Here is a 19,782-nt window from a genome sequence, read left to right as displayed (position 1 = left end):
TATCCTGTGACTGGTTATAAGCACAGCTTATGTTTAAAGTGACGGCATTGTGTGTGTGTGTGTGTCTCTACATGTGTGTGTGCAGGGTCTGGGTCTATACGCTGCCAGAGACATAGAAAAATGTACGATGGTCATTGAATACATCGGCACCATCATCAGGAGTGAAGTAGCCAATCGGAAGGAGAGGCTCTACGAGGCTCAGGTAACACACACACACACACACATCTAAGTGTTTTCCATATACACAGAGTCTCTCCCTGAATCCCCTCCCCCTAATCCTCTCTGCCCACTAACACAAACATTCCATATTCTTTTGTGTATTAAATGTTTTTCCCCTCGGTAGAAGGGTATGGTCATCAGTTCATGTGTGTGTGTGTGTATTAAATGTTGTGTATTGTGTGTACTTGTGTAGAACCGAGGTGTGTACATGTTTCGAATCGATAACGACTTTGTGATCGATGCCACCATCACTGGAGGACCTGCCAGGTGAGTCCCTCACACATCTGTCTGCTGTCTGTCTGATTGGCTGGCCCCTGAAGGCCCCGCCCCCTGTGTGTGACTGACAGGTACATCAACCACTCATGTGGCCCCAACTGTATCACTGAGGTGGTGAGTGTGGAGAGAGAGAACAAGATCATCATCAGCTCCAGTAGGAGGATCCAGAGAGGAGAGGAGGTAACACAACTACTACACACAACTTTAACACAACTACTACACAGAGACATTTGTACAACTTACAGACAGGTTGTTCTCAGCTGACACACACACACAGACATTCGTATGTGTGTCACTGAGCTGTTGTGTTGTTTCTTACAGTTGTGTTATGATTATAAGTTTGATCTGGAGGACGATCAACACAAGATTCCGTGTCACTGTGGAGCCGTCAACTGTCGCAAATGGATGAACTGAACACACACACACACACACACTAATCATGTTTATAAACAAACTGTAATAATAATGCTAAGGGGTGGAGTCAGAGCAGGTGCGGCTAACAGGCTGGTCCTAAGCCCCTCCCCCTGCAGCTGCTGATTGGCTGTAAGATAAGATTTTATTTATAAAGATATTTTCTACTTGGTGGTGCATTCGAGGTCCGAGCAGCAGCCCTGTAAATATGTGTACTATAGAGGAGAGCTGATTGGCTGAGGCCTTCGTGTGTGTGAGTCCTGCTGACGTATACACACACACACACACACACACACACACACACAAAGCCTTGTTTGTTTTCTAATGACTGGATGTAAAGTGTGATGTTTTTGTTTTGACTTATTTACAACCAATAAAAGGTTTTACATCCTCACTAAGCCCCGCCCACTCTTATTGTGAACATTAGTATTTTATGATGTTTTCAGAAAAATGTCCTTTATAATATTCATACTTGTTTTCAAAAAGAATACTTACAAAAAAGTGAAAACAAAATCAATAGACTAGAAAAAAAACAGTAAAAGAAAACAAAGCAAAAAAAAAATTAGGTTGTAGCTTTAATTTCTAGATGAAAACTATCGTTTTGGCTACAGTTGAGCTGTTATGTTAATATACACTTCATATATATTTCATAAGCTCAGAACCAGGTGTAACTAAGAAAAAATAAACCTACATCACACAGATAACAGGGTGACCGCGAGTCCTTAAAAAGACTTAAATATTTTTATTTATTTTTACAAATAAAAGGCCTTAAAAAGTCTTACATTGTCTTAAATTCAGATTAGATAGGTCTTAAATGTGCTTTAGTCAACACGAGAATTTCTGGTGATCACGGACTGAACACTTTTTTCTTATTCAGACAAACTGATTATGTTTTACTGATTGTGATGCGTTTGTTTCACCTGCAGAGTTTAATCAATAAAGTTTTTATTAAAAAAATATTAAAACTCCCACTGCTGAGGAGTGAGTCATCAGAGCGGAAGTGGAGAACAAAGTGAATAACAGCTCAACAACAGGTAAATCACTACGTCATCATCATATTGTTCTGTTTGGAAGAAACGCATCGTTAGCATCTCTGGTAGCTAGCCTGATGCTAATGTGTGTGTGTGATACTTTTTTTAATTTTACTATTATCAGCTTAAGCAGAGTTTAAATGTTTTATATATAGACTTGTACACAATGGTGGTAATAGTTTAAAGATAAAGTCTGGTCTGTAATGTTGTGAGACTGAATTCATTACATTTAGACTGAGGTTAAAGTCATTTATCACATCTACTTAAATTTGTTTGATTTTTTTAAGGTATTTGTACTTTGTGTGTTTTTCTCTTTGTCCTAACATTCCTTAATCTAAAACTATAAATAAAATAAGTTAATTTATAAATTGTGCTACAACATAATTCTATACTAAATTTGTCATTTGATCATAAAACATCAAACAATGATAAACACGTGATGTAAACACAGAAGCTGTGACTGAGAACATCTACATGATGAAGATGAAGCTTCACTACAATCATCACCTTTAATCCAGGTCACATTCTGCCCTCAACCACACATTTAATATGTAATATTTAATGTTTAACATTGTATATTTCATATTTAATAAAGCTCATGGAGAGGAAATATGAAGAGACTTTAAAGAATGTATTTAACACAAATATATATGAACACGTGCAGATAATGAATCTATCTTAGGATGACCTGTCACTACATTCACTATGAGACCATTAAAGAGGCTGAAATTAAAAATGTTTTTTATCCGATTAATCGATGAATTTATCGACGATTAATGGATTATGAACATCATAATTTGTTGCAGCTGTAGTTGAGATGAAGCTGGAAGATAAATCATCTAAACTCAGACATTTTCTCTTTCCTTTACTTTCTCATCTTCCTCTTTTACCTCAACCCAGAATTTATGTTTTCACGCCATTTCAAATGAAAATTGTGTTTTTCACATTATGTCTAAAATATAAATATAAAGTTTCATTAACCAGGACAGAAATTAAACTGATAATGTAGGTTGATCAGTGATAATTTATATAAATAATATGATTTAGTGACTTCTTTGCTGGAATTATTTGTTGTTTATTAATCATTCATATCAACAGTAGCACCTGATCACAGCGCCATCTCCTGGTTATTGCTTATTTACAGGCTAACGTCATAATCCTCAGTAATTTACCATCCTGTTTATTTTTAAAGTTCAAAGTCTTTAATATCCCCAAATATAAAATCTTAAAACTAGTTGGAATCTTAAATCCGATGACCTCCATTATTTCCACTATCTCTGTTTAATATTTATTTATTTATCAAGCTGTACCCCCAGAAAATGTGGAAATGGTAGCTTTAGCTTCCCCACAGGATCGTCAGCATTTGGTGTCTATGTATTTTCTCTGCGCAGGGGTCACAAAGTACGTTATGGTGTTTTTCCAGCCATACTCCCTCCAGAATGATGAGTTTGTAGTTTTCCACTGGTAATTGTTCATTTCCTCCCATTCCTCTCCTGACACCGTTATGTTTGCTTCCTTCTCCCATTTTTCTTTTACATACTCACCGAACACCCCTGGTGACCCCCCGTTCTAGTTTGATCCTATCAGACAGGCTTCCATTTACCTTGATCCTTGCTGCTGGACGTGTGTACAAGGTCTGAATGGCTTCAATACATTGGTTGTAAAAGTTGAACTTCTTCATCAACCGGAATAGAAATTCCTACCTCACCAAATCAACCCTAACCCTAACCCTCAGCATCTATGAATATTATTATTGTTTCCAAGTTCTTATCTTTGATGTGTTTCATGATGTGTACAGTTAGACGAATGGTAACATGTTTGTCTATGCTTTATAAATCCTGTTTGATCTAAACTAATAATATCTGGTCAAACTTTTTTCATGTCGTGCCAAATTTGCAGTAAACAATCTATAATCTCCATTGAACACACTTATTGGCTATAGTTTGAACTTATTGATTTATCCTTGCCCTCCTTTGCAATAACTGAGATTATTTTCTCTCTCCAAGAGTCAGAAATTGCTCCTACTTTCATTATCCAGTTAAAAGTTTTATGCAGCAGTGGGATCAAGGTTTTCCTATGAGTTTTATACCACTCTGACATATATCCATCAGCACCATTGTTAACATTTACCTGAGAGTAAAGCTGTCTATATGCATTTCTTCTGTTTTGTAGACTATGGATTTTGTTTGTGAATCTTTTAATTTGTTAACATGCCACACTTCCTGCTGTCATTTCAACCTATATGCCAGATATTTTGTGGATGCATTCCCAGTGCTTTTACTTAATATAAATTACTTTATTTTGGATTTCTTGAGACATGTCGTTAACCTCTGCCTTTTTATTTTAACGTTGATTTTATTATCTAAGGTGTTTTTATGTTTTCTCTCCAACTTTTCCAAATCAGTTTGTAAATTTTTAAGCATTGCCTGTTTCAATTTTATTTTGTATGCCGATCTTACAATTAGTTTCCCTCTCATAACTGCTATGCATGCGTCCCACAGTACAGACCCCTCCCCATTATCATTGTGTTCCACATATTCACAAATCTCCATTAAGTAAGTTTGAATTCATCCTCCAGAATGTTGTTTTCTTTCTCTACTCATATTTCATTCCAAATGCACTAGGCAGTGATCTGACAAATCCATAACTCCAATATCACAGTTTTTTATTGTATATATCTATCCTTGGTATCCGGTGCTGAGGAGTAGGCGTATTCTCTTTTAGATGGAGTAACTTTCCTCCAGATGTACATTTTTCCTCCACCAAAATGTATTTCCAATCTTTACCTTTCAATAGCTTCAGTTTTTTCAAAATTAACTTTGTTTGAAATCAGTATAGACACACCTCTTCTATGACCTGATCTATAAGATGATGAGTATTCCTCATTGTATCGCTTTCATTTTTCATGTTCACTATTGGTTTATTGTGTTTCCTGTAGAAAGATTACTCTGACACCTTGACCTTCCTCCTTTTGATTGGCTTTTTTGGTCCCGCCCATCTATAGTAAACATGAGTCCCCACTTAAACTTCACAGGGCTCATATTACACTAAATAAACATTTCTGTGTTTTAAACATGATAAAGTGTTATTATGGCTTCATAAACTGATTCCATCAATCAATAGTCAGAGGGTGATTTACTACTTTCTAACTACAGGGTGAACACAAACACATCGCTACTATTTGATGACACGTTCACACTTTGATGATGAATTTGACGCAGCGCTGAACTGGAGAAGCCACGCCTCCAGGAAGCTCTCTGCAGTGATTGACATGTAAACAGACACTCCCACAAAGGTGATCATGTCAGCATCCTTCACACAGTGCTATGTATGTACCAGTGAAGGCCCCGCCCCCACGCTCTGTCTGTTTATAAAGCAGCATGAGCTCAGCTACGGAGTGGGTGGGAGGAGGGTGGGCCGTCTTCTGGTCCTACGTCACCATGAGGGGGAGGAGTAAGTCAGTGTCCCGTTTATAGACACGCCCACTCATGAATATGAATAAGTAGGAGATAAATCAGCCTGTTTGTGTAGAGTTGATGAGAAAGTGACTTTTTAGAGGATAAAACTCTGGAAAACAGGAATTTAAACCTGAAATATTATGTTTTTGTGGTTCTTAGAACAAATTGAGATGACGGTGAAAAATATCATGACATGGACCTTTAATGGGAAACCTGAAAATAATCCACACTTACTATACGCTGGAACAATAACGCTAAGAGTTGCCTTTCACATTATGTGCATAAGAACACTAGAACCTGTTACATTCACACCTGTGAGCGTAGGCTCTCCTTGGTCCTCCTCCACTGATCTTCTAAAGGCCTGTAGTCTCTCCTTGTATCTCCGTCAGGAGGCTTGGGTCTGGACCTGACTGCCCTCTCCCTTCTTTTTTCACCACATCCGACTCAGGATTTTTTCCATTGGGTCCTCCGCTGGCTTGATGATGTTCACCACACATCCTGTGTCCACCATGTCTCTGGTAGCCTCTGCTGCTGAGTTGTACAGATGCATCTCTTCCTTCTAGTAAACCCAAAACTTTGCTGGAAACGGTGTTTGAAATCTTATTTTCTTCTCCATCAAAACTCTCTTTGCTTCAGCGTATTCTTTCTTTTTTTCACCACCTCTGGTGCATAATCATGGTCCACATAAACCATAAACCTACTGTTCATCATAGAAAAAGCATTTTTTCTCCCAAGCTTTCTTTATAATGTCCTCTTTACACTTCTGGGGGTGCATTGATGGGTGGGCGGGGCCAAGCGCTCTGTGGGCTCTCTCCACACTGAGCACATATGAGGGGGACAAGTCCAGGCTTAGATAAAAGCACCCACTGGCTCTGCTCCATCTTCAGCCCCTTCTTTGACCCTGTGCAGTCTGATGTTATCTCTCCTGCCCTCCCCTCTTGATCAACTTGCTTCTCTTCCAGTTTTTAATGCTTAATGAGCTCATATGTCACTCATCGATTCTACCATTAGCTGTTCTGAGGTCCTCGGATGCCGTGAAGACTGTCCACCGCCTCACGTCTAAACTCTCATATCTCCTGCAGGACTGCATCCAAGTCTGACATTTTCTGGTGTATTTTGTTTGATTCGGGTGATATCGCCTTTGCTCAGACACCTCCAACTCACTCTCCATTAGGATAGTTGTTAGCTTAGCATGCTCGTCGTTGTCATTTACCGCTCCCAGCCCAGCTTTCGTTGTCAACCTTCTGTGTGTCCCTTTTCACATGTTCCTAGCTCCTGATACTGAAGTAAAACATCTGATTTAACCTCAGGCTGAAGACTTACGGGGCGTTTTCTTGACTCGTATCGGGGAGCTGTGCTGCTAAACTGCAACCATGCTCAACCCAGAAACGGAAACCGTAAACAAACTTATTTAAACATCAAATTATTAAACACAACATTATAAGTTGGACCTAATAATCATTTCAAAGTTTGTCAACATTTTGAATTTCTAATATTCTATAAAATTTGTTATAAGTTATAACATGATTTAATATTTATTATAAAAGTTTTCCCTTTGTAACTGAACTTTAAATAATATAAAGTGTTTTCTGCTCCGATTGGTGACCGAACCCATACTGTTTACTTTTACTTTGAAATTGTGCATCTTATTGTGAAAGCTAATTAGCAGAAGTGACGTTCCCCTGAATCGTGGGCTGTGTTCTGACGTTGTGGTGCGTTCATGGACCGTCATTCGGAGGGAGCAGTTGTTTTAATCAAACCAGGGAGCCGCAGGTGAGGCGTTCACTGTCTAAACTACAGTCGGAATGTTTGCACCATGACGTTTATTAGAGCAGCTAACAGTTGCTAGGCTACTGCTATCATCGGACCGTTTACATTCAAGGTTTGTATAGGCAGTGTTGCGTTCAGGTGCTCGGTCAGCTGTAGGCTAGCTTAGCTTAGCATCAGTTTGCACCTGTAACTCATGTTTACTGTTAGCAGGCTCTGAGGACCTCTGTGAAGACTGCCAGCTCATCACGTGACTGTCATGTGACCGTCAGCGGACACCTCAGGTGTCACGTGACACCTGCTCTCAGGTGAGTCCTGTGAACTAATCATGAACTCATTCAGTGCCAGAGCATTTTGACCCACAGAATATTTATACAATCTGAAATCTGACACATTCTTAAATATTAAAGTTTCTACTTTCATCAGAAAAAAAAAACTTTCTGGCTTGTTTGGTTTTCCTGTAATCAGTCGTTAAATAGAGCAAGTTTTACACAAATCTTCAGTTCCAGAGCAAAAAGCTGAGAAAACAGATGATGTAGATCTATATAATCACATGCTGTGGTCTGATGTGAGCTGGTAGGAACATCTCATAAACTCTTTCCTCTTGTTCTGAGCTCTGCATCCAAAGGTGCTGCTAACGCCTACATGTCACCTATTGACATGTCACAGACTTACTGTATTTTGTAAATAAATCTATAGAAAGAGTTTCTGAACTCTAGAACAAACTAAACAGCTGCTCATTAGGGTGGAGGAGGGTTACAGAGCTGTGATCAGCCCTCAGAAACTAGACCTGACACATGTAGGTTAGTTAAACTCAGCTAATACCTGTAGACCATGTGACTCCTGTGACCTTTGACCCCTGCTCCATCACGAGGTCTCTATAGATCATCTCCCTCTGGTGTATCATGTACACTTCATCCTCCAGCAGTGCCTGATAAGCCACTGTGTGTCTTTACACGTTAGAGTTCCTTTTTATAACAGGTGTTGCAGCTCGTTGATCAGCAGTTTTGCTCAATGATGATGTGATTATTATTATTATTATTATTATTATTATTATTAATATAAAACTGTATTTGTAGGCATGCGTACGTCACTACTCCCTGGGGTGTCAGTATAATTACTTCCTCTTTGTTTTTGCAAATATATCCTTCATGATATGTATTGTGAAATGTTCAATGTGTTTGATTATTTCACACAAACTCTATTCATGTCACAGAGCTGTCTTTAATTTCATCCTTCTGTTGGGGGCGGAGTTTCCCGTTTCTAATGACTGTGTGCATACGGCAGGGTCAGAGCTGCTGTGGAGGTGGAAACATCTCACCAGGTTTTTTATAATAAATCCATAACTTTGCTCATATGTGACGTACGCTTTATTTAGTACGTACGCAGCGTTGATAAATGAGACCCCTGCTTTGATCTTGTTGTCTCGTTTGGAGTCAGAGGGGAGGAGGAGTCAGAGGGGAGGAGGAGTCAGAGGGGAGGAGGAGTCAGAGGGGAGGAGGGGCAGTGATGTTGCTAGTTACGCGTCCTGCGTCCCTGACGCATAAAAATCACAAAGGACGCAGTAATTCCACTATCCATGGGTCCCAGGGACACACCTGAATTTTCCCATGAAAAACAACACATTGTGAACAACAACCTATGTTTAAAATCACAGTAACTAGCAAAACAAACCTAGCCGTCAGCGGACCCCTTTACGCATTAACTTAGCGCAGACATGATCCCATTGTGTACATGCTAGTTTAGCCGCTACAACAACTAACAAGTTACCACGGATTTAATTTCAAAATGTTTCGTGATCAGCATTTGTCCATGTCTATAGCTACACAGTCAGCTAGCTACCTCAAGTACAAACGTTTCAGTGGGAACTTCTGGTTTACAAAATAAAAGTCCGTTGGAACGACGTTATTAGAATGTTACATTCTAACATCATCTCATCAGATCTACAGAAGATAAGATAATTTAAATTAGCTTAATTTAAACTATGTTGATCAAAACGTCATCATTAAACCTGATCAGATTCAGTAAATCATTGATCCCTGAGAGGAAATCATGTGACATTAATGCTGTTCTCATACTTTATATGACATAAATAATGACATTCTTGTTTAATTGTGAGTTTTTTATGTATTGGTATTTATTTTGTTTCCTCACAGGAGTTATAAACTAACATTTTCTTTAAAAAATGATAAATATTTCTAAAAAAAAAACGTAATTTAAAAAAATAAAGTGGAAAACATAAAACGGAAATTGTAAAAAAATAAAACAGATCCAAAGATACAAACTTGTTAGTAGTAAGCAGTGATGTTATGTACAATACATTATAAACAACAAGTTATGTTTAAAATCACAGTAAATAGTAAATAAACATAGCAGTCAGTGGATCCATTTACACATTAATCACTACATACTGTACTAGTTTAGCCTCTACAACAACAACTAACCAGTTAACTAGCTGTTTATTAAACACCACAAACATTTTATTTTTATCATCAGACTTTACACTGTGTTAGTTAAGTTACATTTTAGTGCTAAAAGTTTTATAGTGATTGACTTCATTTGATTTAGTTGATGTTCAGAAAAGAAGATTTTGTCCTTTTTTGGTGACAGTTTATTTTTTGACTCTGTCATGATGATGAGAATGTTTTGTTTGTGTTAAAATTAGCACTTTATTTTTGTACAAAATTTTGTTTTCATTAGAATTGTATTTGTTTGTTTTCAGTTACATTTTGAACATACATGAATATATCTGCTAATTATAGACATATCATACCACCATTAAGAGAGTTTAACACTAGAATTTAAGAAATAGAAAAATACAAGAAATACATTTTTTATTTTACCAGAAACCCTCTTACATCATCACCTGTGGGTCATAGTTACTCACTACATTTAAAACCTATCAACATCACTGGAGGAGGAGTCAGACACACCCACAGACGAGTTCAGGCTTTAGAACCAATCAGAACATGTGGGTGTGGCTGTGCACACATTGGGGGGCGGGGTTTACAGTCTCCGTGCTCAGGCCTCAAAGACGTTTGGCTTTGGTTATGGGCGGGGCTCACACACCCACTCACTCTAACAGTAGACACATGCTAGTTTATATGGGAGGGGGTGGGGCCAACATGGCTGATTAGCCTCCAAAACATCATCAACCTCCGTCTCAGCCAATGGCAACAGCTCTTACATTTCTACTACAAAATAAAATGCTTTGAGTAAAATATGAAGACTTGGACAAAAATAAATCAACAACACGAATTTATATCAAATATTTAAATTTTCAGCAGAAAGAAAAGTTTTGAATGTTTCCAACCAATCAGAGCAGCTCTGAGATCTTAGCCCTCTCGTCATTGGCTCGTGCTGTGTCTAAAGGACAAACCTTTATCCTGTTAAATCAAAGAATAAATAATAATTTACAAACAACTCTGTGATGTCACTTCCTGTCCCGCCTCCTTAGTGTGATGTAAGCAGCCGTGGACCAATCATGGCCAGCGTGACGCTGAGGTTCTTCTGTTACGGCGTTCTGCTGACCTCGGTCACATGGTTCGTCCTCCTGCTGCTCTATTGGTCCCTGAACCCCCAGCCTCAGCCAATCACAGCAGGCCACGCCCAGCACCTTGACCTGCCGCCAGCCAATCATGGAGCAGAGATGGGTGAGTGTGCTGAAGCTCGTTGTTGACGAACAAATTAATGAATGAAGAAATTAATGAATGAAATAATGAAGTAATTAATGAAGTAACTAATAAACAGGGATGATCTTTAATGAGGCTGACCAGCAGCTGAGGGATGCTGGATATCAACGTCACGCCTTCAACGTGCTTATCTCCACCCGCCTGGGGACGCACCGCACGCTACCAGACACACGGGACCCACAGTGAGAACACACACACACACACACACACACACACACGCACACACACACACACACACACACACACACACACAGGTTCTGATCTACGTGTGTGAAGCCCCTCCCCCTCCACTAGGGGGCAGTACTGAAGTCTCTGATATAGATTAATTACATTTACTGATATTGGTCTGATGATCGTATTACAACACCTGGATGAACAAAAACAATACTTTTTCATCATTTTAATGGGTTATTATTAGTATAAAATAATTGATGACACTTCTGTTGATTTATGTGATACTGTATTTAATATAATATAGAGTGAACCACTTTGAACAAATACATGACAGTGTCTAGTAATTAAATTACAATCAGACATTAATGAACTAGACCTCAAGTATTGACGAATGGGAGGAAATAAAAATAGGACACCTTATTAAAAGTCGTATATCATGCAAATCAACTTTGTTGAGTTTTTAACCTTGTTACAATGTTAATTCCTCATCAAAAACACCCCAAACTATTATTGGGGTTCCTTTCTGTATCTCTGAGCAATCTTCACTAATCCTGCTCTCTGAGCTGATGCTCCACCCTCTTCTGAAAAACAAGCGGTTCCTCCGGTTCAAAATTTTGTGATGTCACTAAGTCTGAACCGCCCCCTCCAAGAAGTGTTTGCTGCCAGTGCCACGCCTCCACAGTGAACGTACACTAGTGTGTGCACTATTTGTTCATGTGGAGGTGTACTCCACTCTGTGGTTTTATTGGTGCAGTGATACGTGTTCAGGTACTTCTGTGTAACTTGCTGTTCTAGTGAAAATGAATATATATTATACTTTATTGTGTTCTCTGAATTTAACTCCTCCCTGTGGAGCAGTGGGGAGCAACGCTGTAGAGGCCTGGGATCAGACATCGTATCTCCTTTGACTTGATCTGACGTGTTTGTGACACAATGCAACGCAGCGTTTGACAAAACAAATGATTATCACTTTAAATGCACTATTCCTTTGGTTAATAGAGATGAAGAGGAGAAAGTGACTCAGCAGTTTAACACTACAGTGTTTGAAGCAGCTGGATGACTCATGTGTTTTACTGTAATGTGTAGTTTATGGATAACAAGAGAAAATCACTTTAGTGATCACTGATCTGCATCAGAGTGAATATAGATCAGCTGTTAGTCAGACAGTGACTTTTCAGAGGCTAAAACTCCAGGAAACAGGTGAGTTTGGGAAAATAAAGCTCAAATACTATGTTTTAGGAGTTTTTAGAACAAATGGAGATGATGGTGAAAAATGAATGATTTGAGACTTTTAAACTGTTTCATTGTTAATTTATTATTGAAACCAGAATGTTTAATTTAAGGAAATAGTCTTTTACTATTTTTAACTCATAAAAATCCATTTTAATCATGAAAAAAATATATATACCAAGTGTTAAATAGTTTCCTTAGCCTACAGTACATTAAAGTGAAATTATTTAATTTCATTACTAATAAATTACAATTTAAGAAGAAAAAAAAAATTGTCGAACCAGTACTATGACCAGTGACATTATTAGATATTATTGTAGTAAATGTAATTAATCTACATCAGAAACTTCAGTACTGCCCCCTAGTGGAGGGGGAGGGGCTTCATAACGTGTGTGAGAGAATCTGAGAAAAACTGTTGCTACGTTTGTCCAAAAAATAAATCCACACACTGACTGATCCACAAACACACTTTACACATGATAATTAATAATAAATACACACACACTATATAATGCTGATATATTTGAGACAAATCTCACACACACACACACACACTCTGACCACGGTGTGAAGCTCTGTCCCCTGAAGCCCCACCCCCTGTGTTCCAGGTGTGTCAGTAAGCTGTACTCTGATAGGCTACCTAGCGTTAGCGTGATCATCTGCTTCTTTAACGAGGCGCGTTCTGCTCTGCTGAGAACCGTCCACAGTGTCCTGCGCCGCACGCCCCCCACCCTGCTACATGAGATCCTATTGGTGGACGACCACAGCGAGCTGGGTGAGCAGCACTCTAATTGGACACGTGAGGACAGGTGTGTGTGTGTGTGTGTGTGTGACCGTGTGTGTGTGTGTGCGTGCGACCGTGTGTGTGTGTGCGTGCGTGTGTGTGTGTGTGTGTGTGTGCGTGTTTCAGAGGACCTGAAGGAGGACCTGGACCGCTATGTGAGGGAGGAGCTTCACGACAAGGTCAAAGTGCTGAGGAACCAGAGGAGGGAGGGGCTTATCAGAGGACGCATGGTTGGAGCTGATCACGCCACAGGTACATCTCACAGGCCCCGCCTACTGGACATCCATCATTCTTGTGTTAATTAGTGTAAAACTGATGATGTAAATTGTGATTTTATCTGTTTTATAAATAAATTCATTTACATTAAATAACTGCTGTTACACACTGTGTGTGTGTGTGTGTGTGTGTGTGTGTGTGTGTGTGTGTGTGTGTGTGTGTGTGTGTGTGTGTGTGTGTGTGTGTGTGTGTGTGTGTGTGTGTGTGTGTGTGTGTGTGTGTGTGTGTAGGGGAGGTGCTGGTCTTCCTGGACTCTCACTGTGAGGTAAATGAGGCGTGGCTTCAGCCGCTGCTTCAGCCAATCGTAGAGCAGCGTCGCTCTGTGGTCTGTCCAATCATAGACATCATCTCAGCTGACACGCTGCTCTATTCCCCCTCCCCCCTTGTCAGGGGGGGATTCAACTGGGGGCTGCACTTCAAATGGGACCCCCTGCCCCCTCCCACCAGGACTGGGCCCACTGAGCCCTTCAGGTACACAACTACTACACAACAGGTCCTTTCAGACTCACTGACCGACCCTCTGTGTGTCCCTGTGTGTCTGTAGGTCTCCTACTATGGCTGGGGGTCTGTTTGCGATGGACAGAAAGTATTTTGAGGAGCTCGGACGCTATGACCCAGGGATGGACGTGTGGGGGGGGGAGAACCTGGAGATTTCCTTCAGGGTACGTCTGTACCTGTCTTTCTGTTTTTGTGTGTCTATATCTCTAACTTGTGTGTTTGTGTCAGATCTGGATGTGTGGGGGCCGGTTGTTAATCGCTCCGTGTTCGAGGGTGGGTCATATTTTCAGGAAGAGGCGTCCGTACGGTTCTCCTGGAGGACAGGACTCCATGTCCCATAATTCATTGCGTCTGGCCCACGTTTGGATGGATGAGTACAAGGTACACAATCAGATACATGACCTGTGCACACACACACACAGTAAACACACACGTGGTGTGTCTGTCCCTCTCGTCCAATCAGGAGCAGTACCTGTCGCTGCGTCCTGAGCTGCGTGGGCGGAGCTACGGTGATGTAAGTGAGCGTGTCTCCCTGAGGAAGCGTCTCCAGTGTCAGTCGTTTCGTTGGTACCTGGACAACATCTACCCTGAGATCCTGTCGCTTAGCAACAAGCAGCCGCTGTTCAACAAGAGCCTGAAGAGGCCCAAAGTCCTGCAGCGAGGACGGGTACCTGAACACAGCACGCTTTTAGCACTTCGCCTTCAGCTCCGACCCTCACTGTCTCCGCACTGTCCTACAGCTCCGTAACCTAGCAACAGGACGATGCCTGGTGTCTCAGGGCCGGGCCAGTCAGAAGGGTGGAGCTGTGGTCCTCAGGTCATGTGACCCCCTCGACCCTGAGCAGGTGAGTGCGCATGCCACACCCACTGGCACCCTACATTATACAACAGGCCACGCCCACCGTCACCTGACATTAGGCTTGTTCTAGACGAGCCACACGGACGCAGTCTTTACAGACGCACGACACATGCTGGGTAGATTTCTGTCCGACTTGCTCCAGACTTGCTCTGATGTCACGGGCACGAAGGGCACAGAAAGCTGGTGAGACCCCAATGAGACTAGCCATCTGAATCAGCCGCTGCAGGGGCTACGGGGCCCCGTGCATGATGGGAAAACGCCCACCTGTCAGCAGAGAACTGACAGATGATTGGATCAGAGTTCAGTGACTAAAAGATATGAAACGCCCAATTTTACTCTGGCACATCTCTGTGTTCACATCATGAACAGTAACAATCTCCTGAGTTTAGAACTATGACAGAAAACACTGCCTTTAGACGTAACTGTGCTATGCTAAATGCTATACGTAAGTTCACAGTGCATTAGTGTATCGATGCCATGTGACTGCTGCTGCTACGTTCTCTAGCTAGTGGGCGGGATAACACTACAGTCAGGATGACAGCGCTAGAGATGATAAAGAAACTTTGTTTTGAGGAAAAACAAGATCTTTTAAAAGATGGAGACCAACACCTGAGCTACCAGAGCTTCAGCAAAGATAAGGTCAGAACATTGTTGGTTCTTTCTACAGTGAATGGAACAAAAGGAAGGATTGACTTTGTGGATGCTCCTCACTGAGGATGTTCTGAGTTGTTGTTGTTGTTATTTTCTCCATGTTTCTGTGTTTCCAACACAAACAACAGATGTGCTGTCGTGTCATGAGATATATGTTGTTGGTAGAGTATGGAGGCTATAGTAAATAATGTTTATATTTCTTTAATGGTGTTTATGATGGTGATTTTGTTAAGATGATAAATACTTGTTCATGTGGATCTTGTTGGGTTTTTTCTTTCTTATGAATTTTATATTTTGATAAGTGCATTGAGATGATTTTGTTGTAGTGAATTAACACTTTCCAGTAGAAACATGTAAAATTGTCTTTGGTGTTGACATTGGTGGTCTCCATTTGGAACGCCTTTCCTACCCTACCCTAGTGGTCATGACACGTCACTGCCATCCATCTATACATTTGTCTATTTATCTATACATCTATCTATCACATACGACTATGATTATTATCATTATTATAGTAATAAACCACACCTTCTCCATTCATGCCATAATGTAATGTTTAACATTTGTTGATCTCTGACAAGTTTTCACGTGTATTTGAGGATGTAATGTTGGATTAATAAGAAAACCTCACTCCGTAGTTTATATTCTACATCATTCCAAACATCAGTGACTTACTGTATCAGCATAGACAGATATGTAAATACTAATTAATAGTGTAGAGATGGTGGTCTAATATATCTTCCATTTCTATCTCTTCCTTGAGGACATCAGCAAATGCCACTTTAGCCATCGTGGTGGAGACAGAGTTGTCTGACTTGGCAGCAGATTTGTAGCCCCGCCCCCATTGCACCCGTCTACCCTTGCTGATCCTCCAGGCGAGCCACAGCCGCATCTCTAACGAGTAGTAATGTGCGATATTTTATCGTTTATGATTTATCGTCAAAAACATACTCACCAGTAAGAATTTGTCATCCCTCGATATAAACGATAAATTCCCATGTTGGAAATTAGCGAGAGCCATTTGTCCCTCAATTTAGCCAAGAACGCCCCAAAAAGAAACCATGTTCCACGAACCAAAACTGCCCAAGGTTGGTGGCAACAACTTATTCTCTGGAGCGGAGTGTTGTTTACGGAAGTTCTGACATGCACCGCCACCGCACACAGCACCATCTGTGTGTGTGTGTGAGGTGGTCGTCATGACTACCAGAAGCTACTATGCTGTGATACATCATGAACCACTACTGGGTTAAAACCAGATAAACATCAACAAAGTGAACCAATCCTAGTTCCTCCATCAGATCCACAGAGTTCTACAAACACAGGGACAGAGATGAACCTGTAACAACCATTATGAACTGGAAACTCAACTAAAGCTAACTATGCTAAGCTAACACTGAGACTGGGCTAAGAGCTAACGCTAACCACTCCATATAAGTAAAAAGAACACGTCTAACTGTCATAAAACCACAGAGAACCATAGATTTGTTTATGGTCAGATTTAACACTTGTATGGAAGAATAAAAGCTAAACATGTCACACGTTGTGTGAAATAAGTATTAACATAAATATTAATGTCACTATTCATTCATCCCAATTTGTGAACACAATATTTTTTAATTATATTTCATCAGCAGTAAAAACACTATTAAAGTTATTTGTGCTTTTTATATTATTATTTTATTTTAAGTGAGGAAATAAATGAATTACATACAATAACACTAATAGTGATCCATATGCACTAATATATTTCATGAAATATCAATATCAGCACATGAACTCTGTGAGTCAGCAGTTATTGTAAACTTTAACAATGTGTCTAGTGTAGATATATTCACATTTATTTGTGTTTATAAAGAAACTGTTTACACTAAGTAAACAGTATTATTTATTTTTTATTTATCGTGATAAATACTAGAAATTATTGGGATACATTTTTTTGTCAATATCACTCATCCCTACTAACGAGCCTAGTATACTGTAGGCCACACCCCCTGTCACCCTAGATTAGAGGTGGGCAACTCCAGCCCTTGAGGGCCGGATTCCTGAGATGTGTCCCTCCTCCCACATACCTGGATCAAATAAACGGCTCGTTATCTGCAGAGCTCGATGACATCACATTGGTTTCAACCAGGTGTGTTGGAGCTGGGACACATCTAAAAGTCTCAGGCCCTCGAGGACTGGAGTTGCCCACCCCTGCCACGTTGCCTGTCACCCTACATTATACTGTAGGCCACGCCCTCAGTCACCTCCCTCCCCTTGTGTCCAGGTGTGGTCCTATGATGAGGAGGGTCAGCTGATACTGGCTGCTCTGCTCTGTCTGGACGTCTCTGAGGTTCGAACCTTTGACCCACCGCGACTCATGAAGTGTCACGGGTCGGGGGGGTCGCAGCAGTGGAGCCTGGGGGTGAGTGGCACCATGGGGGGTGGGGGGGGTGACAGGGGGACCCCGTGTTAACCCTCTCTGTGTGTGTGTGTGTGTCTCAGACGTCAAACCGCTTGTACCAGGTGTCTGTCGGTCAGTGTCTCACTGCGTCTCAGCCCATTGGACCCAAGGGTTACGTTACCATGGCGATCTGTGACACCTCCCCAGTGCAGCAGTGGCAGCTAGAGGCCTGAGGAGGATAATTTTAGACTTTTTTATATTTTTACCGTCTCAGTGACAGATGGAGTACGTGTCTGTCCTTTTATCGTCTCATTTCAATACAACAGAAAACTGTGTGTGTGTTATTGTGACACACACACACACACTGGTAATGGGACATTACACAGTCTGAGCAGCTCTCTGCTGATTGGTTGATTGTCTCTCATTGACTTCATAATGAATCTTAGTTTGAATCCCTGAAAGCTTATTGACCTGTGTGTTACTGTGTGTGTGTGTGTGCGTGTGCGTGTGCGTGTGTGTGTGTGTGTGTGTGTGTGTGTGTGTGTGTGTGTGTGTGTGTGTGTGTGTGTGTGTGTGAGACATCACTAGTAAATATGTTTAAAAAGGTCACATTTTCATAATAAAATACTGAATTTCAAGGTAAGAGCCTTGCTTTAATATAAAGCCCCGCCCTCCGCAACCTCTGACCTTTGCTTCCTTAGATGAACCGTCCCCATGAGACCAGTTACCTCTGTGTGTTTATGATGGTCAGTCACAGCAGGAGGAAAGTCCTCAGAAGGATAGACTTTCAGTGAGTGTGTGTGTGTGTGCAAGAGGTAATCACACTTAAGTGCTCTGTGTGTGTGTGTGTGTGTGTGCGTGCGTGCGCGTGCGTAGGGGAGGTGCTGGTCTTCCTGGACTCTCACTGTGAGGTAAATGAGGCGTGGCTTCAGTGTGTCATGTTGTCCAGTGGTGTCTTTGTCCTCGTCTTAATCGGGTCAGAAGCAGCTGCCTGTCCTCCATCAGGTCCTCAGATACCTGCTGCTCCAAACTGGATTAGAGATCAGGTTTCAGCCTTTAAGTGTCTGTAGATCAGATCATAGAGACATCCTGGAACACACACACACACACACACACACACTCTTCAGGGTGTGAAGCTGGTCTGAGGTTGGTGCTGCGTTCAGGGACTGTAGGAAATCAGGGTGATGTTATTTGAAACGTCTGAACTAATCTGATTACTGTGAGGTGTGGCAGTTACACACACATTCAGTTACACACACACATACACACACAGAAGGAGATGTTGCTGTAGTTGCTGATATCAAAGATTCTTGTCAATTGATCGTTGCTCTGCTGCAGCCAATCAGCTCTCAGAGCCTGTGTGTGTGTTGAGAGGAAGCTCCTCCTCTCAGTGAAGAAGAAGAAAGAGCAGCAGAAAGATGAAGAGCAGCTCCTGAGAGCATCTGCTTTTATTTTGAAATCCACTGAGTGAGGCTCAAACAAACAGAGGGACATGCTGTTGATGCTGTGGACTGTCGTCATGGCGATGGCTGGACGACTGAAGGCCGGACGAGTTGTGAGCGGTGAGTGACTACACACCGTGTGTTTGAAGCTAAGAACAGCGCCACCTACAATCAGATGTGTCTCTGAGAAAGTGATGATGTGGCACTAAAGAGTCCAACTAATCACTTAAAGCATCTCACACACACACAGCTGTTACACACTGTGTGTGTGTGTGTGTGTGTGTGTGTGTGTGTGTGTGTGTGTGTGTGTGTGTGTGTGTGTGTGTGTGTGTGTGTGTGTGTGTGTGTGTGTGTGTGTGTGTGTGTGTGTGTGTGTGTGTGTGTGTGTGTGATGCTTAACCATAAAGTCTGGTGTAGATGTTCCACTGTATACAGGTCCACAGACGGTCTGTCCTGTCAGTAGCAGCACAGTGGAGACCCCAGTGGGAGGAGCTTACACACACTGACCGCACCACCGCCGTGCCATTCGTCTGTTGCAGACAGATCACATGTTACCACTAGAGGGCGGAGCCTGCTGATGTCTGTCAATAGTTGTTTGTGTGTCAGTCACAGTGTCCCTCTCTCTGTGGGC

At 41.3% G+C, this 19,782-nt stretch overlaps 2 protein-coding genes across 9 annotated transcripts in view; both read left to right on the top strand.

The window, feature by feature from the left end:
* LOC114454075 (histone-lysine N-methyltransferase 2C-like) overlaps positions 1–1,300 on the top strand; it is a 62,917-nt gene extending 61,617 nt beyond the window's left edge. For all 4 annotated transcript variants that reach the window (XM_028434212.1, XM_028434211.1, XM_028434210.1 and 1 more), the window contains 4 exons: positions 86–202; positions 413–486; positions 567–675; positions 817–1,300. In XM_028434212.1, coding sequence (XP_028290013.1) covers positions 86–202; positions 413–486; positions 567–675; positions 817–909 — 393 coding nt within the window. In that variant the 3' untranslated portion in view covers positions 910–1,300. The remainder of the gene's footprint in view (positions 1–85; positions 203–412; positions 487–566; positions 676–816) is intronic.
* Positions 1,301–7,050: 5,750 nt separating this feature from the next.
* Positions 7,051–18,165, top strand: galnt11 (UDP-N-acetyl-alpha-D-galactosamine:polypeptide N-acetylgalactosaminyltransferase 11 (GalNAc-T11)). Of its 5 annotated transcripts, none has more exons than XM_028434213.1 (13): positions 7,051–7,168; positions 7,376–7,470; positions 10,620–10,815; positions 10,913–11,036; positions 12,867–13,033; positions 13,169–13,294; positions 13,549–13,789; positions 13,863–13,980; positions 14,045–14,197; positions 14,280–14,483; positions 14,557–14,661; positions 17,593–17,730; positions 17,811–18,165. In XM_028434213.1, exons 3-13 carry the CDS (start codon positions 10,647–10,649, stop codon positions 17,940–17,942), a joined length of 1,677 nt encoding a protein of 558 aa, XP_028290014.1. In that variant the 5' UTR covers positions 7,051–7,168; positions 7,376–7,470; positions 10,620–10,646; the 3' UTR covers positions 17,943–18,165. The 5 variants fall into 5 exon arrangements, with proteins under 5 accessions (XP_028290014.1, XP_028290019.1, XP_028290017.1 ...); XM_028434216.1 differs by having other exon boundaries at positions 7,071–7,168; positions 7,373–7,470; XM_028434214.1 differs by having other exon boundaries at positions 7,081–7,277.
* Positions 18,166–19,782: the final 1,617 nt, after the last annotated feature.

Source organism: Gouania willdenowi, chromosome 20 (assembly GCF_900634775.1).
Source record: "Gouania willdenowi chromosome 20, fGouWil2.1, whole genome shotgun sequence".
NCBI classification, from domain to species: Eukaryota; Metazoa; Chordata; class Actinopteri; order Blenniiformes; family Gobiesocidae; genus Gouania; species Gouania willdenowi.
This window is presented reverse-complemented; position numbering and strand designations above follow the sequence as displayed.

Coding starts and splice junctions, on each gene's coding strand:
- galnt11 (XM_028434213.1), top strand. CDS start 10,647: ATGGCCAGCGTGACGCTGAGGTTCTTCTGTTACGGCGTTCTGCTGACC. Junction 10,816..10,912: donor CAATCATGGAGCAGAGATGG/GTGAGTGTGCTG, acceptor ACTAATAAACAG/GGATGATCTTTAATGAGGCT. Junction 14,198..14,279: donor TTTGGATGGATGAGTACAAG/GTACACAATCAG, acceptor TCGTCCAATCAG/GAGCAGTACCTGTCGCTGCG.